This window comes from Oryzias melastigma, linkage group LG14 (assembly GCF_002922805.2).
Source record: "Oryzias melastigma strain HK-1 linkage group LG14, ASM292280v2, whole genome shotgun sequence".
NCBI classification, from domain to species: Eukaryota; Metazoa; Chordata; class Actinopteri; order Beloniformes; family Adrianichthyidae; genus Oryzias; species Oryzias melastigma.
In genome coordinates this window covers 5,771,729-5,786,227 of record NC_050525.1, presented here as the reverse complement: position 1 = coordinate 5,786,227, position 14,499 = coordinate 5,771,729, and the positions used below count along the sequence as shown (strand labels likewise).

Genomic DNA, 14,499 nt, shown 5'->3' with positions numbered 1-14,499 from the left:
GGCAGGGGGAGGAACTTCCAGCTATTCATTTTCGGGCGGCATATTTTTCCTCTGTAGCCAGATTCTCTTGCAAAACGGTGCGACTACAGTTAAAGAGAAGCTGTACCAGCTGACTCAGAAATGGACAGAAAAGATAATCGCGGAGGATAATTACAATCCGGAGCAGGTGTTTGTCATGAATGAAGCCGGCGTCTCTACGCTGCAGAACAAGTTATTGTTCTGAATTAAAAAGAAAAACTCTTTATGTTGAGAAATACTCCGATGTTCTTCAATAAATGTTTTACAAAGCATGATCAGAAGTGTTTTTGATGAGTATGGATCAGTAACAGGCGTTCTTCGGCCGCGGGGGTTGGGTGAGACAGAAACGGGGGTTGGGGTGTCTCCATAGACGTGGATTTGGCGTCCGGTCCCCAACCCCAGAGAATATGTAAAGAATTTACTGTATGTAAAGAATTTATTTTTCTTTGCAAGAAGATTGCAGGGGAGAAGAATACCGATGAAAAGAGGACAAAGCTTTTGGTTTGGATCCTGAGTCGGGAAAAGCGCCAGTCAGACGCTTCCTGTTGTCGTAAAACGTTTCTACGGTGGCCGAGAACCGCCACTGCAGCAAAAATAAAGTAAAGGCGAACTAAAAAAAAACTGTGAATATATATATATATATGTATAAAGTGATCGCAGCAAAAATTAAAAAGTAGCTGCGAACAAAAAAATGTGATTGGGATTGTTTTTGCTGACGGACACAGTCCACTTTCAGTCTGTCCTTCAGCAAAACAATCCCAGATAATCGACTTCCATTGTATCTTTCTTGTCTGGATCACATTTTTTGTTTGCAGTTCATTTTTTATTTTTGCTTCGATCACTTTTGTGTTTGCAGATATTCTTTTATTTTTGTAGTTTTCTTTTTTGTTTGACTTTCCTTTCTTTTTGCTGCAATGGCGGTTCTCCTCGGCCGTACCTTACCGCCAATCAGTGGGTTAGATCGTGTGACGGGTCCGTTTTGTAATTGAAACGCTGAAAAGTCCAGTCCGGTCCGGTCCGGTCCGGACTGCTCAGTGGAAACGAGGTTAAAGTGTCCCAGACACTCTTGGATCCACGTTTGAAGGTTTAAGTGTCAGAGCTGCTTGTCTGAGAGAGAAACAGAGGAAGGACGGTCTCCCTGATCTTTAGGCGCTTGTGGAGCGCAGCTGCTTGTTGCAGTTGCAGCTGCAGGCTCACTGACTCGCTGATTTCAGCTGATTTCAGCTGATTTCAGCCCCACAAGCAGCAAAACGCTTCCCGCTTTCTTTTTTCACCTGAGGGGGTGAAAGTTCTTACAGGGTGAGCTCAGAAACTTGTGGTTGAGCGGGGAGACGTTGGATCCCACTTTTAGTCTTTGGTATGACCGAACCCACAACTTGAACCTCTCAGAGTTATTGCTGCGGTTTTCAACGCTGATCCACAGATGTGTGTTCATGAACGGCCCCTCTCCTCCACAGCTCTTTGGGCCACCGCCTCCCCGCGGCGTCTCCCTCCACCCTCAGCATGGCCGGAGCCGGTGCTGCCTCGTCCTCGTCTTCGGACCGATGCCGCCTGACGCGAGGCTCCACGATCCGCAGCACCTTTCACGGGGGGCAGTTAAGGGACCGTGGCCCTCCAGTTTACTCTGCCCCACCCACATCGCCCACTCTGTCCCACCATGAAACCAGCCCTCTGCCCCACGCACGCACCAGGGCCACCTCCAACCTCTTCACGAAACTGACCTCCAAACTCACTCGCAGGTGAGGACTGTCTCTGCTGTCACTCTTTCTCTGTTCTCTCAGCTCTGTGGCTTTAATGAAGGACCAAACTTTCAGCTCATTCTGAATAAATCTGATTCCATATCCTTTGGACTTTTTGTATATTATGGGCCTGACTTCAACAATCCAGATGTGTGACATCAGAGATGCTAACTCAGCTCCAGCTACAACAAGATAATTCATTTAGCTTTCAGCAAATTCATTATTGATGTATTGATGTGGCTGCATTGGCAGCAATGTGAGGAGACCTCTCACAGCTTGAGGACCAGCAGACCCTGTTTAGCAGAACCTTACATTACAGTCCTCAGACCCGGATTATCCACCGCTCCCCTCCCCCCCGCTCCGCATAACCACAGAGTCTAATCGTCTCACACCTTTATCCCTACCTGTCATCTCCAGCACAGCGCTCGTCTTCACCTCTTGCTCTCCTGTGATTCAATTATCTTTTCTCTGACACCCTTCCTCCCCCAAACCCCTGCTCCCACCCTAACCCCCCCCTCTCTTTCTGCTTCCTCCCTCTTATGGCGTCAGGGTCAATCTTGACCCATCCAAGCGCCAGGGCTCAAACAAATCAGTGTCGGGTTGTACTCTCCCACAAGGATCAAAAACAGTTAGTAAGTTTCCGTGTCTTTGGCTTCTTTCTTGTCGCCTGTGCCGGTCCGTGTGTCTGCCTGGTCACCCTGGAGTCTGTCTCATGTTTCCATCCTGCTCTCTGCATGCTCGTGAACAGTCGTCCTTCTTTATTAAGCTCTGCATTCCTGGTTTAAAAGCATGGTTGAGACGCATTTGATTGGGAATGGTTCTGAAGTCTCCAGGTCTGTAGAAGCCTGGTGTGGTGCGTCTTTGTGAAGGTGCTGTTAGAAGCAGTTTTTTGATTTGGTTTGGTCCGATGCTGTTCAGTGTTTGCTCTGGTGTAAACATATGCGATTATATTTCCGCCAAAACTCTTCCATGAGCATATACCAAACTCCACGCATGCAATGAACGTAGTCCACTCGTGCAAGGAACGTACTCCGCGCACCCAATGAACTTAAACACGCGCAAAAAACGTGCTCCGCGCACGCAAAGAAGATACTCCACACGCTCAATGAACGTAATCCTTGGGCGCAATGAATGTACTCCGCGCGCAAAGAGCGTACTCCACGCGCGCAATGAACTTACTTCACGCTTGCAATGAACGTACTCAACTCGTGCAAGGAACGTACTCAACGCTGGCAATGAACTTACTCCACGCGCAAATTGAACATACTCCACTCACACAATGAACATACTCCACGCGCGCAGGAATGCCTTCACGAGCGGGCAGTAGTGGTTCAACGAGCGCGTAGGACTACAGGAGCACTCATGGAGACAGAGTTTTGCTTGTGGAATGTTAATTGGCCGTGTAGAGTTTGATATTCGCTTATGGGGCACTTTTGGCGGAAGTTTAATGCTATATAAAGATGAATGTGATGCATGCTGTGAGGACTCAGGTGCACACAGTGCTTGCTGCTGCTGAAGTTAGCGTGGTTCTGCTGGACGCCATCTTTGATGACCTCTGATGAACTTTTCTCCCTTTTCTTGTACAGGGTCACAAATGAATCTGAGGGAATCAGGAGATTTGCGCTCACAAGGTGAGTTCCTGCCATCCGCCTGCTTTCAGAGTCTGCTGCAGCCGTCCTGTCTGACATCCCCCCTCCTCCTCCTCTCTCCTTAGTTGCCATTTACCTGGGTATCAAAAAGCGTCCGAGCCCCGGGCCGTCGGACGTGGCTGGAATCTGAGAGGCGGCGGGCGGCGGGACCCTGCGGAGGTGGTGCTGGCTCTGCGGGAGGCGGCGCTCGGGTGTGGCTGCCAGGTCCACCACTCCGGCCCATTTCTGCTCTCCTGCACCCACGGCGTGGCAGGGGGCCGCGTGGCGTTCGAGGCCGAAGTGTGCCATCTCTCCACGAGCGCCTCAGAGACTTCTAACGGCGTGCGCTACACTCGACTGTGGGGGGCGCCGCTAGCTTTTCGGAACATTGCCACCCAAATCTCTAAGGATCTTGAACTCTGAGCCAGAGTGTGTGTGTGTGAGTGTGTGTTTTTGTGTGAAGGTGTGTTTTCGTATGGGGGTGTGTTTTAGTGTGAGTGTTTATGGAATCAAAGAAAACAAAAGAGATGAGGAAAGGGGCTGGACCCGAGACAAAACACTCTCCTGTCTCTTTCGGACCCCCCCATGTACACACACAAATACACACCTGACCCTTAGAAACACAGACTGAACTTCCCCTCCATGAACCCCCCCACCCCAGCCAGGACGTGGATCCAATGAAATCTAGTTGAATATTTTTATTGCAGCTCTCAGCCATATTGACTCTTGATTTTGTTATTCTCGGACCTTCACCCCCCCATCCCCCTTTTCCCTTACATCCCCACGGAAAAGCATCCTTGTTAGTCCCCCCTCCCCCGCCTGCTTATGTGCTGCCCACCCCCGTTTTTCACCTTCTTTCATCTCTTGGAGACAAACATGCGCAGATGAAGAGCAGGGGAGGGCTGCTTGGAGGGTTGCATTGCTTTGAGCGCTCATACTGTGCAGGATTAAGGTCAGAGGGAGGGGGCGGGGCTTGTAGACAGCCAGTCAGAGAGAGGAGGAACGCAGAGGTCAGATTCTGGCTCCAAACATCATCAGACATGGATAGTATGATTCTTTATGAATCAGTAAAAACGATTCAAACTCGTCTGCATGTTCATTGATGCAGAAAATGTAAAAATCGGTTTGTCCCGGCCTCTGCCTAAACTTAGAAAAATGCAGGGTAGATGACATTTCTCCATGCAGGCTCGCTGTGTTCGTGTGTTGCAGATTGGCTGCGTGCTGTTCATCTGTACTTCCCTCCTGGGAAATTCTTACAGCTCCTTTAGATTTAAAAGTTTCACATAAGTCAGTCCCTTCAGGATTTCGTGATGTTGCAATCGCAACTATTTATACAAATTCAAGCAAAGCCGAGATTTGTTGCGCACCCTGCAACTTTACATTTTCATCGCAATTTTACTGCAACTTTGACTAAAAGACTTTTCCATGCTCACACAATCATTGTAAACAGAGCAAAAGTCCGACAATTCCAGCGTGTCTGACATTAAAGTCAAACTTATTCCTGTTGTAATGTTCTCTACTGCGGTCAGTGAGCTGCTGTTAGCTCAGCCGTGGTTCTAACATCACTCCTCTTTGATTTTGATCAGAACTGTGTCTAATATGAGGGGAAATAAAGGTAAAAAATATCAAATTAATTGGAAACTGTTCCCAAAAATATGGAAGTGACTATTCCACGTAATGTTATAAAATATGTTCGCCTAAAGATTATTTTTTTTTACTTGGCCCCTTTTATTTTGGATAATAGCTGAAAATAACATTTTAACACATTTAACACATTCCTGTTTTTACAGTTACCCCCTAAAATATCCCGTAGAACAACAAGTAAATTTATCCTAGGAAGAGATTAAAATGTGTACGGGCAATGCAGCGATGTGCGTCTTTTCTGAAGGTATTAAATGTGGCCAACATGAATTTTTATCGGCTTTTGTGCTGATCGCACTTAAAATACATGGAAATAACATAAAGCAAAATAGAGTGTGTTAAAATAATATCTACTCAAATAAAAGGTCGATATTTTCAATAAAACCTCACATAGTGAAGGATTATTCAAATTTGTATTTGTATTTAGATTTGTTAACGATCTAAGAGAGGACATGAAAATATAGCTCAGCAGGACATTCATAAAAATGAATATTTTACTTATTTTTTTAAAATATTTTACATTGTGTCAAACAGCGTTCAGCTGTCAGCTTTGCCGTTCTAAATGCGAACGCCAGAAGTAACTATTCACTTTTTCGACCCTGTCGCCATTTTGTTTGACATCACCATGAAAAGGGTCTATATCCCGTGACAACAGTCATGGGACAACACATAGAGCACAACATGAACCGAGCATGAAAGGATTTGGGATCATTTCAGTATTATCTATAAATGTTCATTTGTACTAAATCCTTTTAGTAGGAAAACAGACAGTTTGATGAAAGGGGCAAAAAGGAAACATACTTGGCTTTAAAGTGTAACCAAACAGGGAAATAGGAGGCTGACTCCACCCAAATTTAAAATTTTCCAGTCAGAGGGGTGGGGCTTGGGAACAGGACTGTTATCAATACTGGAGCAGCAGATCATGATGTTGTGCTTAAATGATTTGACCAACCACGAAATTCAACTGTAATACCTTGATGAAACCTGTAGGGGGCAGCACACAGACGGTTTTTGACTATATTTTCAAGAAGTTTATTTTCATTTATTTTAATTCTTTAATTTGTTCAACCTTCCAGTTGATCAAAGAATCAACTGGAATGACGTTGATCGTGTTAACAGTTAAAAAGTTAAAGTACGTTGAAGATTTTGTGTTTAAATGTCACCGGCGACACCATTAATAACAATAAAATAAAATGATCTGGAGGCAAAATTGCTGAAGTTTGGATCATGTCAGACCACTTAAGCTGCAGCATAGCTCTGTTTGGTTCTGATCCGAAGTTCTAGCAGACAGATTTACCCACAGGGAGGCGCCCTCTGCAGATAAATGATGTGAGGACCTCAAGGTTTTTGCTTAACTGCTGTAAACAGCTCTCTGATTGGCTGGATTCTGTGACATCATTTCCTCACCTTTCCACCTCTTTGCTTTAGTTTGTCCTGCTGAAGAAACTGTCCCCTCACCCAGACACGCTTCTGGGTCGAGGGAGGGGTCGCCAGTGCAATAATAATAATAATAATAATACGGCTCGTTTTTCAAAGCAATGCAACTCCGGTTCTGATCCGAGCTCCCTCATCCTCTCGAGTCGTGGAGTGTAACAAGCAGCAACCCCTTCAGATCACCCATCCCGCCCCCCCCCCAGGTAACGTGCATTGTTTCTGCAGCACAGATCGGAGCCCGGGGGGGCAGTTCCGTGTTCCTAAAGGTGCAACGAAGGCAGTGTTTTGGTTCTTCTCGTCAGTCCAGTTGCCTTTAAAGTGAACAGCTCCCAGCGCCTTCATAGGATACATATTTAATGTAAAAAAAAAGAAAAAAAAAAGAAAAAAAGGAAAAACGAGAAGGTTTTCTTATAACCCCCTCCCTGTTTTTAGTGGAAACTGTACTGTGATATTTGCATAGGCTTCAGAGGTCATATTGTTTGGCTGCTGATTTACTGTTAATACTATCTCTCAGTTGTGGCTTTACTCATGGTCGCCCCCCCTTTTCATCCTGAAGTGTGACTTCTTCCATCTCACCCCCTCACCCCCCCTTCCTCCTCTTTTATCTCCCACCACAATGTCTCAGCCATCATCCACTCTCACGCCGGGTGGCGTCCTCTCAGTCCGGCGGCTGAGAAGCGGTCACCAAAAAAAAAGGACGCCGGGAGTCTGTCTCCTGTTCGGTTCTCGTTGTGGTGTATATTAGCATTCGGTAATATAGACCTCAATGCACTTTGCTTTGACTTGAATCAGCTCCTTCCAGTGAACCTGTCTAGGTCATGCCCAGAACTAGCCACTGGAGGGCGCCAATGTCTTAAATGTGAAACACTTCAATTTGTGGATATTTGCACAGGTACTTCATTTATTTTTTAGAATAATATCGTTAAAAAAATTGGATTTATATCAGCCATTTGGGGCTGTATATAAAATATATGAAAATAGTATATATCTTAGAGCTCAAGGTTTATTTATAGATAGAGCAAGGGAAGTTATATTAGACTAAGGCAGTCTCTTGTCAGTGACAATGGGAAATAAAATAAACCTGCAATCCTGCATGACTTCAGAGTTTGGCTTTTAGGGGGTGAAGTAAAACACAAAGGACACCTACCATTTGTTGAATCTTTGGCCCCCGATCCCCCCCCTTTCTCAAAAAGTAAGGGTTCAGGTGAGATGAAGGGATTTTACCAAAACTCAAATCCTGATCCGTCTGGAAGGCCCTGGGTTACAGTCAAGCCATAGAAAAGTTACTCTTTGTTCTTCTTACCTAAAACGAATTTGCTTCAATTTTTCCTGTAACGGGGAAAAGAACTCCCTCCCCGTGTTTAACATTGTCCTGAGATGGAGCTGCTGCTGCAAGGAGGTCCTGAGGAGAGCTCGTCTGCGCGCTCAGGCCGCGGGTCAACGCTCTGGTTCGACAGTATTAACGGCCCGGGGTCGTCTCAGTGTTCAACACTAACGGTCGCTTTAGAAATGAGTTGATGTCTGATGCAACAGAGACTGAAGAAAATATCTTGTGATGTGACTCTGTTCTGCTGGTAAACTCCTTCCTTCAGAAGTTAACTGTAAACTGAGATTGCGTGGCGTTTGAGGAGAATGTGGAGCTAAAGATGAATAAAATTCACAGATGTTGGCATTTGTCCTTCACTTGGTGTGTTTTTGGGGCTGAACCTCTTTAGGAGCGAAACAAGGAAGACAGAGACGTGTTCAGGGGACGCTGTTTTATTGAACAGTTTGAACCTATTCAACAGTTGTTACTTCTTATAACAAAAAGTTGGTGATGCCATGTCCCCCAGCTCAGTGACCCCAGGATGTAACTGACCAACGCAGGGGAACGTGAAAAAAACCACAAGGACGGAGAAAAGAAAAAACAAAGTTGGAAGGAAGGAAAAGAAGTTGGCAGAGTCAAGAGTCTCTAGGTGAGCAGCTGTTTTCTCTGCACGCTGGCTCGACTGCACATAAATGGTCACAAGGAAGACATCAGGTTGTCCCGCTTCACTTCTGGGCGGGGATCATGCTGTCGATGGCTTCTCCCTTCTCCAGCTTCTTCTCCATCTCAACCATCAGCTTGACGCCATCAACCACCAACTGGACCTGGTCCACCTCAGAGGATCCCAGACGGTCGGCGTTGGAGATGTCGAACACACCGCCCACAGATGCAGTGTCCACACCACCTGGAGTAGAGGAATATAGCATGACATATCACCTCCCACGAGCCTCTGTAGAGGTCCCACAGACGGAGCACGTCATACCTGTGCCACGCTTCTGCAGGCGCAATCTGGTGAGGATCTCCTCAAACTTGGGGTGTGTGCTCAGCTTGGGCAGCTTGACGTGGACACCACCACGCAGGCCAGTTCCCAGGTTGGAGGGGCAGGTCAGAATGTAGCCAAGATGCTCGTTCCACATGAAGCCGTGGTTGTGCTTCTTGAAGATCTCCTCAATCTAAGAGTCACAAAAAGAGTGTCAGGATCCAGCACATTCTCATCCCCATCCTGACACACTGACGTTTGGTTAAGGACACCTCCGCGTCACTTTTTGATGTTTCGGGTGTCCCCAACTCGCCATCTTTTGACGTGCTGGCTGTTCGTAAAATCAAGGGTCGGGACGCAGTACCGGATGCGCACTGGACCAGTACTGGTACCTTAACCTTAACCCTGTACTGGTTTGCGTCCAGTACCGCGTTTGGTACAGTGTCAGGTTAGAGTTAGGGTACCAGGTTTGGGTAACGGTGCGGTATGCGTTGCAGTACTGCACCCATTACAGTTCGTGGCCCGTGATTTAATATGAACAGCCAGTACGTCAAAAAAACAACGACTTGGGGACACTCAAAATGTCAAAAGGTGACACGGAGAGGTCCATAGCGTATACGCAGCTTTGATCTGTAGTCTTCACACACCTTCTGCAAGCCCACGCAGAAACGCCTGAAAACCTCCCTCATGTTGCCACCCTTCTGCATGGAGATGACACGCAGGTGATCCTCCTCGTTCACCCACACCAGGAAGGTCTTGTTGTCGTTGTGCCTGGATATGGAGGTATCAACATGGGCACAGATTTGGACCATGTTCAATACTTTACAGACCACCAAGAACTAAAACCTAGATATGCATCTACTGCTATCACCCTTGCAGGAAGTCCTTTAAGGACTCCTTTGTGGAAGTTTTCCAGTTGTACCCCGAGTGCTCAGGCAGAATGAGACTCGCTTAATTAATTGTGGGCGGGTTGACATGGACACCACCACGCGGGTCAGTGATTAATTCTGATGAATCTACAAATACAACTGAATGTTTGGTGTGTTTACAGAGGACGGTCTTTCCTAACTGCACTTACCAAATGCCTCTGCCGTCAGGCCAGTCGCGGGCCATACCGGCGCAGGTCAGCAGGGGGGACACAGGCTTGTCAAACAGGAAGTGATCACTGATCAGCTGCTCCTGCTCAGCATCAGTCATTGACCTCAGGGGATAGTACTTTCCTTTGAACTCACCATCAAGGCTGGCCAGAGCTGCAGGAAGAGATTCAAAGTCAGGTCAGCGCCCACAAAAAATCCACAACACTTCTTTACTTCATACATCGATGCATTAGGCATCGCACGGTGATTTAGAAGGCCCACTACCAGGAGCAGATACAGAAACCTGGGTATCAGACACTCTTGAAGACTTACCCTCAACGGCCAGCTTCTCAATGCATCTGCGCTCGCCACGGCTGTTGTGGGGGGGCAGGGAGTATCCCTTGATGCTGCGACCGGTACGAACACGGCTGGACAGAACGTAGTTGGGGTCAAGGTCATCACCTCCCTACAGACAGTTAGATGGGGCCATGGGAGACATTAGCAAGGACACTGTTGTTCAAGGTGGATGCATCCTGACCTCCTGGTAACTCTTCTACCTTCAAGTTCTCGAAGTTGAGGTCAGTCTTGTGCTTGTCAGTGGGCTTATATCCACCATGACGGTCGGAGATGACAGGGTCGAACAGATCCTTGAAGACCTCGTAAGACTCCTCGTCACCAGCGACACAGCCAACAGTCATGATGAAGGGGTGACCTGATAACAGCGGTGGGGGTTATGAATTGACCCTCACATGTGTCTTTTACCACTTTGGATTCTGTGGAAAAAGGGAGAAGTGTGCTTGAAGTCTCACCAGGGTTGTCGACGCCAGTCTGGATCACGTCATCCAGAGTGAAGCCAGTGGGCGTCTGCTTGTCCCTCATCTTGCCATACAGCTCCTTGGTCAGGATCTTGGCCATGTGGTTGTTGTGCTTGGACAGGTCTGGGAACTCCTCCTCAACTGAATAGTTGAGCTTGAAGTTGTTGTGGGTGTTTCCGAAAGGCATGATTGCTTTCTAACACTGCAAAACACAACAAGCGTAGGCCACATTGTAGTGCACACAGGTCTTTAAAAAATGAGGAGCAAGGCAGCTGCAAATGGTGGGTTTTCCTTCTTTGAGCATATGACATTTTGAGCAGCTGCAAATTTCAAACGGTGCTGTCCGCAGATTCTTGGTAACAAGTGTCGCTCAGTGTCCAGGGGCTCAGATGTCCAGTTGAAATTGAGCAGGGGAGGAGAGCCTGCTCTCTGGGTATTTTTAGCCCCAGAATATCTGGCCATGTACCCTTCAAGTCCTCACAATTTACAAGCACCATCTGAGCGTCTTTGGTAAGTTGGTAAGACTGAAACATGGCCTAAAGGACTCTGGATTCATGATCAACCACTCATTACACGACCGTGCCATACCCTAAAGACTGCATTTCCCTCCAGTTATCTAACACAAGTTACCAATCAGAATCTCAGAAATTCTCTGATTACTCTTTACTTGCTGAACTGCTCCAAAAAATAAAAATGAATTTATACGGTTCTGCATTTGTTGGACATTGTAGTTCATGGTTTGATTGAGTCAAAGGTTAAAGTAAAGAGTCTGCTCTGCCAACATCAAACTTGAAGGAATCTCAAAAATCAGAAAGACAGAACTTTGCAGGTTAAGGATTTACCTATCTAAGATCCAACAAGGTCTTCTGGGGAAAATACTTTTTCATCTAGGCAAAATCTGACATTTAATGGCTCATCATCCTCATTGTTCCTTTCTACTGAAAACAGTCAAACCAGAGTCATGGTGCCTTTTTTTCTTTACATCAATCTCAAAGTCTTTTGCAAGAGAAAGATCGAGTTGTGTCTAAATCTAAAATCTCACTGATATTTCTTTACCTGCACACGAAACAAGAACAGAGGCAACAATCCCGGGATCAGATCCTGTGCACCACAGCCAAAGAAGGGGTCACCCAGCTTTGGAGCTCCCTGACCCTTGTTTATATACCGGGCTACCTCTCGGCCATTGGTTTGGCCATTTTTGTGCCTGCTGAGTCCTCATTGGCCAGAGTTTTTCTACTGATACAGTTTATGAAAGGGACGCCTTTGCATCGCTGACATCCAAGACGGTCACTGCAGCTGTGCCTGCACCCCTCTCACCACCCCTCGCCCTGACTGGGCCATACATAGCCCCGGTTGGATGACGGGAGTATCTGGGGGGGAGGGGGAAGAGTAATGGGATTATGTGTGGGAATGATCAGGCCTTCACTTTTGCCAAGCATGCCGAGAAGGACGGGGCGAACATGGGAGACAATTGGTGGTTCTTTTTCTTTCTGAAGTGACAGTCTCCTCCACAGTTGGGATGCTCTCTGACAACAACTGCTGGCAGAAGTTTTCTTTCTTAACTCTTGAATTCATCCATCAAGATCAGCCTGTGTGGTGCTGACCAGGCCTCCTGTGCTCCACTACTTATCCAAACAGCCTCCCTTGAATCAAGGTGGCCACTCATCGACAAATAAAAACTTTTATAATTCTCATAGCAATCCTTCCCATTTCTATTTTCTTCTGCTTGTAAATTTAAAAACATCACAGCTTAAAGAACAGGAGAGTTTAACCTTTAATCCCGGAGCTCCATTGTTTATGTTCCGTGATTTACTGGAACTTTTCAACCAGTAACACGATCAATGTAATTCCAGGAGATTCTGAAGGAGGAAAAGCGGCTCGAAGTTGGTCCTCTTGTGGTCCTGGTCCAGCCTTTCTGTTACATTTGACAACTCTTTGTGACCCACGAGTCAGAAAAGTTTGCCCACCCTGGTTTAGAATGAGGACCCTCAGGGAACTCTTCAACGTTTTCTCAAAATACTGATGTAACTAGAAAAGCTGTGTTACCTGCAATAATGAAAGTGTGAATGCTTTTTGCTGAAAGTAAAGTTTGCTAAAATAATTCAAATTTCATGAAAGAACAATGAAAGAGCGCTGAAGTTGACCTAAATTTCTGAAAATTTTCTTGTAAAATTGCTTAAAAATCCTTAATACATGCTAATTTTGCAGAAAATATCTAGTTTGTTGTTTGAATATGAGGTAAACTCCAAATTAGCCCAAAAACTTCATTCCAAATTAGTCAAAAAACTATCTTATTGCTTAAATACTAGCTAAAATAGCCTAAAATTCCTCAATAAAATAATTTAGTCAAAACATTAGCCCGTTGCTAAAATTAGCTAAACTCTAAATTAGCCTAAAAAAATTAGTAGATAAAAAAAATAGGCCAAAACGTTAGCATGTTTCTAAAATAGAAGCTAAGCTCAAAATTAGCCTATAAAAACCTCAATAGGTAAGAAAATAGCAAAAAATGTTAGCATTTTGTTAAACTATTAGGTGAACTCCAAATGTTTTGAAAATAACTATAAAAGATGAAAACATAGCCCATAATTATATTTAAAGGCTTCTTGCTAATCTACTTAAAATGCTGAAATTTAAAGACTTTATTTCCTATGTGGCATATTTTACTCAATATTTCAAAAACTATAAAGTTTATGAATACCAAAAATACAAGCAGTAATGTCCTGGACAAGCTGAACGTTTTGAGACCAAGATTACTGAAATCGTGTTTTTACATGCCTAAAAACGTATGTCATTATAGTTATTACATTTGTCATTATAGTGTAATACTTACTAAGCAATCACACTATAATACATTTGTAAGATTCATTTCTAAAGGTACAAGCAACTGTTGCTGCTGATTTGGAGCATTGTGTGTTTTTGAGGAAACCACTTTCTCCCTGCAGCGCACAAACAACACTAAACACTGTCATGTGCACAAACACAACTGTAGTGAAGGAAGTGGAGTCGCCAGACGACTCCTATTAGGATGGGAGGCAGGATGAAGCATTCGGTTACTGCGCTCTGAGCCACACTTCAGACCAGGGGTGACAAACTCAATCATACAAGGGGCCAAAATCCAAAACACGCCTTGGATCGCGGGCCGAACAGGATAAACATTTATTGAACACATTAGAACTGAATTTGTAAAAGTTGAAAACTTTCAGAACTTTTGAACATCATTATGAACTTCATATATAGCATTACCTGTGATAATGCTAGTGTGAATGCTGTAAGCTAAATTTGGCTGTTGAAGATGCTGAAATTGATAGTTAAAATACTGAAGCTGATAGTTGAAAACACTGAAGCTGATAGCCAGGTAAATATTAGCTAAAGGCCAAATTATCCTAAAAATCTAAAAAAAAAAATTTTTTTTTGATTGGCCTTAACAGCTAACATGCAGCTGAAATATTAGCTAAACTCTAAAATAGCCTAAAACATTTTGGTACATGCCAAAATAGTCCAAAAATCTAGCAGAATGCCAATTTTTAAAACTTTAAAACTGTAATTTCTTAACACAATCATGAATAACAGGAAGAGGCAGGAATATTATCCCAAAATTAATCAATTTCAAACTTAAATACCTTTCATTATTTTACTATCTGTAAAAATATGTTTTGTCAAAATGATACAAGTTAAAGATAAGCACAAAACGACATTGGGCCATTAATAAGTAGTAGTTTACTTTCAGCTTATCAGCTTATCCCTTTCGGGGTCGCCACAGCGTAACAGCACCAACTGTTTCACATCAGTGATTTGGCAGAGTTTTTACCCCGGATGCCCTTCCTGACACAACCCTGTACTTGAGGGGCACAGGGACCCAGTTA

General features: G+C 44.9%; 2 protein-coding genes across 5 annotated transcripts in view; one reads left to right on the top strand and one right to left on the bottom strand.

The window, feature by feature from the left end:
• The window catches only part of mark4a (MAP/microtubule affinity-regulating kinase 4a), a 37,535-nt gene extending 29,403 nt beyond the window's left edge, over positions 1–8,132 (top strand). For 2 of the 4 annotated variants that reach the window (XM_024260620.2, XM_024260618.2), the window contains exons 15-18: positions 1,476–1,757; positions 2,307–2,389; positions 3,344–3,388; positions 3,472–3,675. In XM_024260620.2, the coding sequence (XP_024116388.1) occupies positions 1,476–1,757; positions 2,307–2,389; positions 3,344–3,388; positions 3,472–3,536 (475 nt within the window). In that variant the 3' untranslated portion in view covers positions 3,537–3,675. Of the gene's footprint in view, positions 1–1,475; positions 1,758–2,306; positions 2,390–3,343; positions 3,389–3,471 lie in introns of all 4 variants that reach the window. The other 2 variants (XM_024260617.2, XM_024260616.2) reach the window with 1 other exon arrangement.
• Positions 8,133–8,202: 70 nt separating this feature from the next.
• Positions 8,203–11,825, bottom strand: ckma (creatine kinase, muscle a). The gene is made up of 8 exons (XM_024260621.1): positions 11,693–11,825; positions 10,631–10,838; positions 10,379–10,533; positions 10,155–10,287; positions 9,824–9,995; positions 9,393–9,516; positions 8,749–8,938; positions 8,203–8,670 (listed from the first exon to the last, which is right to left on the bottom strand). The coding sequence occupies exons 2-8, from the start codon at positions 10,821–10,823 to the stop codon at positions 8,492–8,494; spliced, it is 1,146 nt and encodes a 381-aa protein (XP_024116389.1). The 5' UTR covers positions 10,824–10,838; positions 11,693–11,825; the 3' UTR covers positions 8,203–8,491.
• Positions 11,826–14,499: the final 2,674 nt, after the last annotated feature.

Coding starts and splice junctions, on each gene's coding strand:
- ckma (XM_024260621.1), bottom strand. CDS start 10,823: ATGCCTTTCGGAAACACCCACAACAACTTCAAGCTCAACTATTCAGTT. Junction 10,534..10,630: donor GACTGGCGTCGACAACCCTG/GTGAGACTTCAA, acceptor CGCTGTTATCAG/GTCACCCCTTCATCATGACT. Junction 10,288..10,378: donor TCAACTTCGAGAACTTGAAG/GTAGAAGAGTTA, acceptor AACTGTCTGTAG/GGAGGTGATGACCTTGACCC.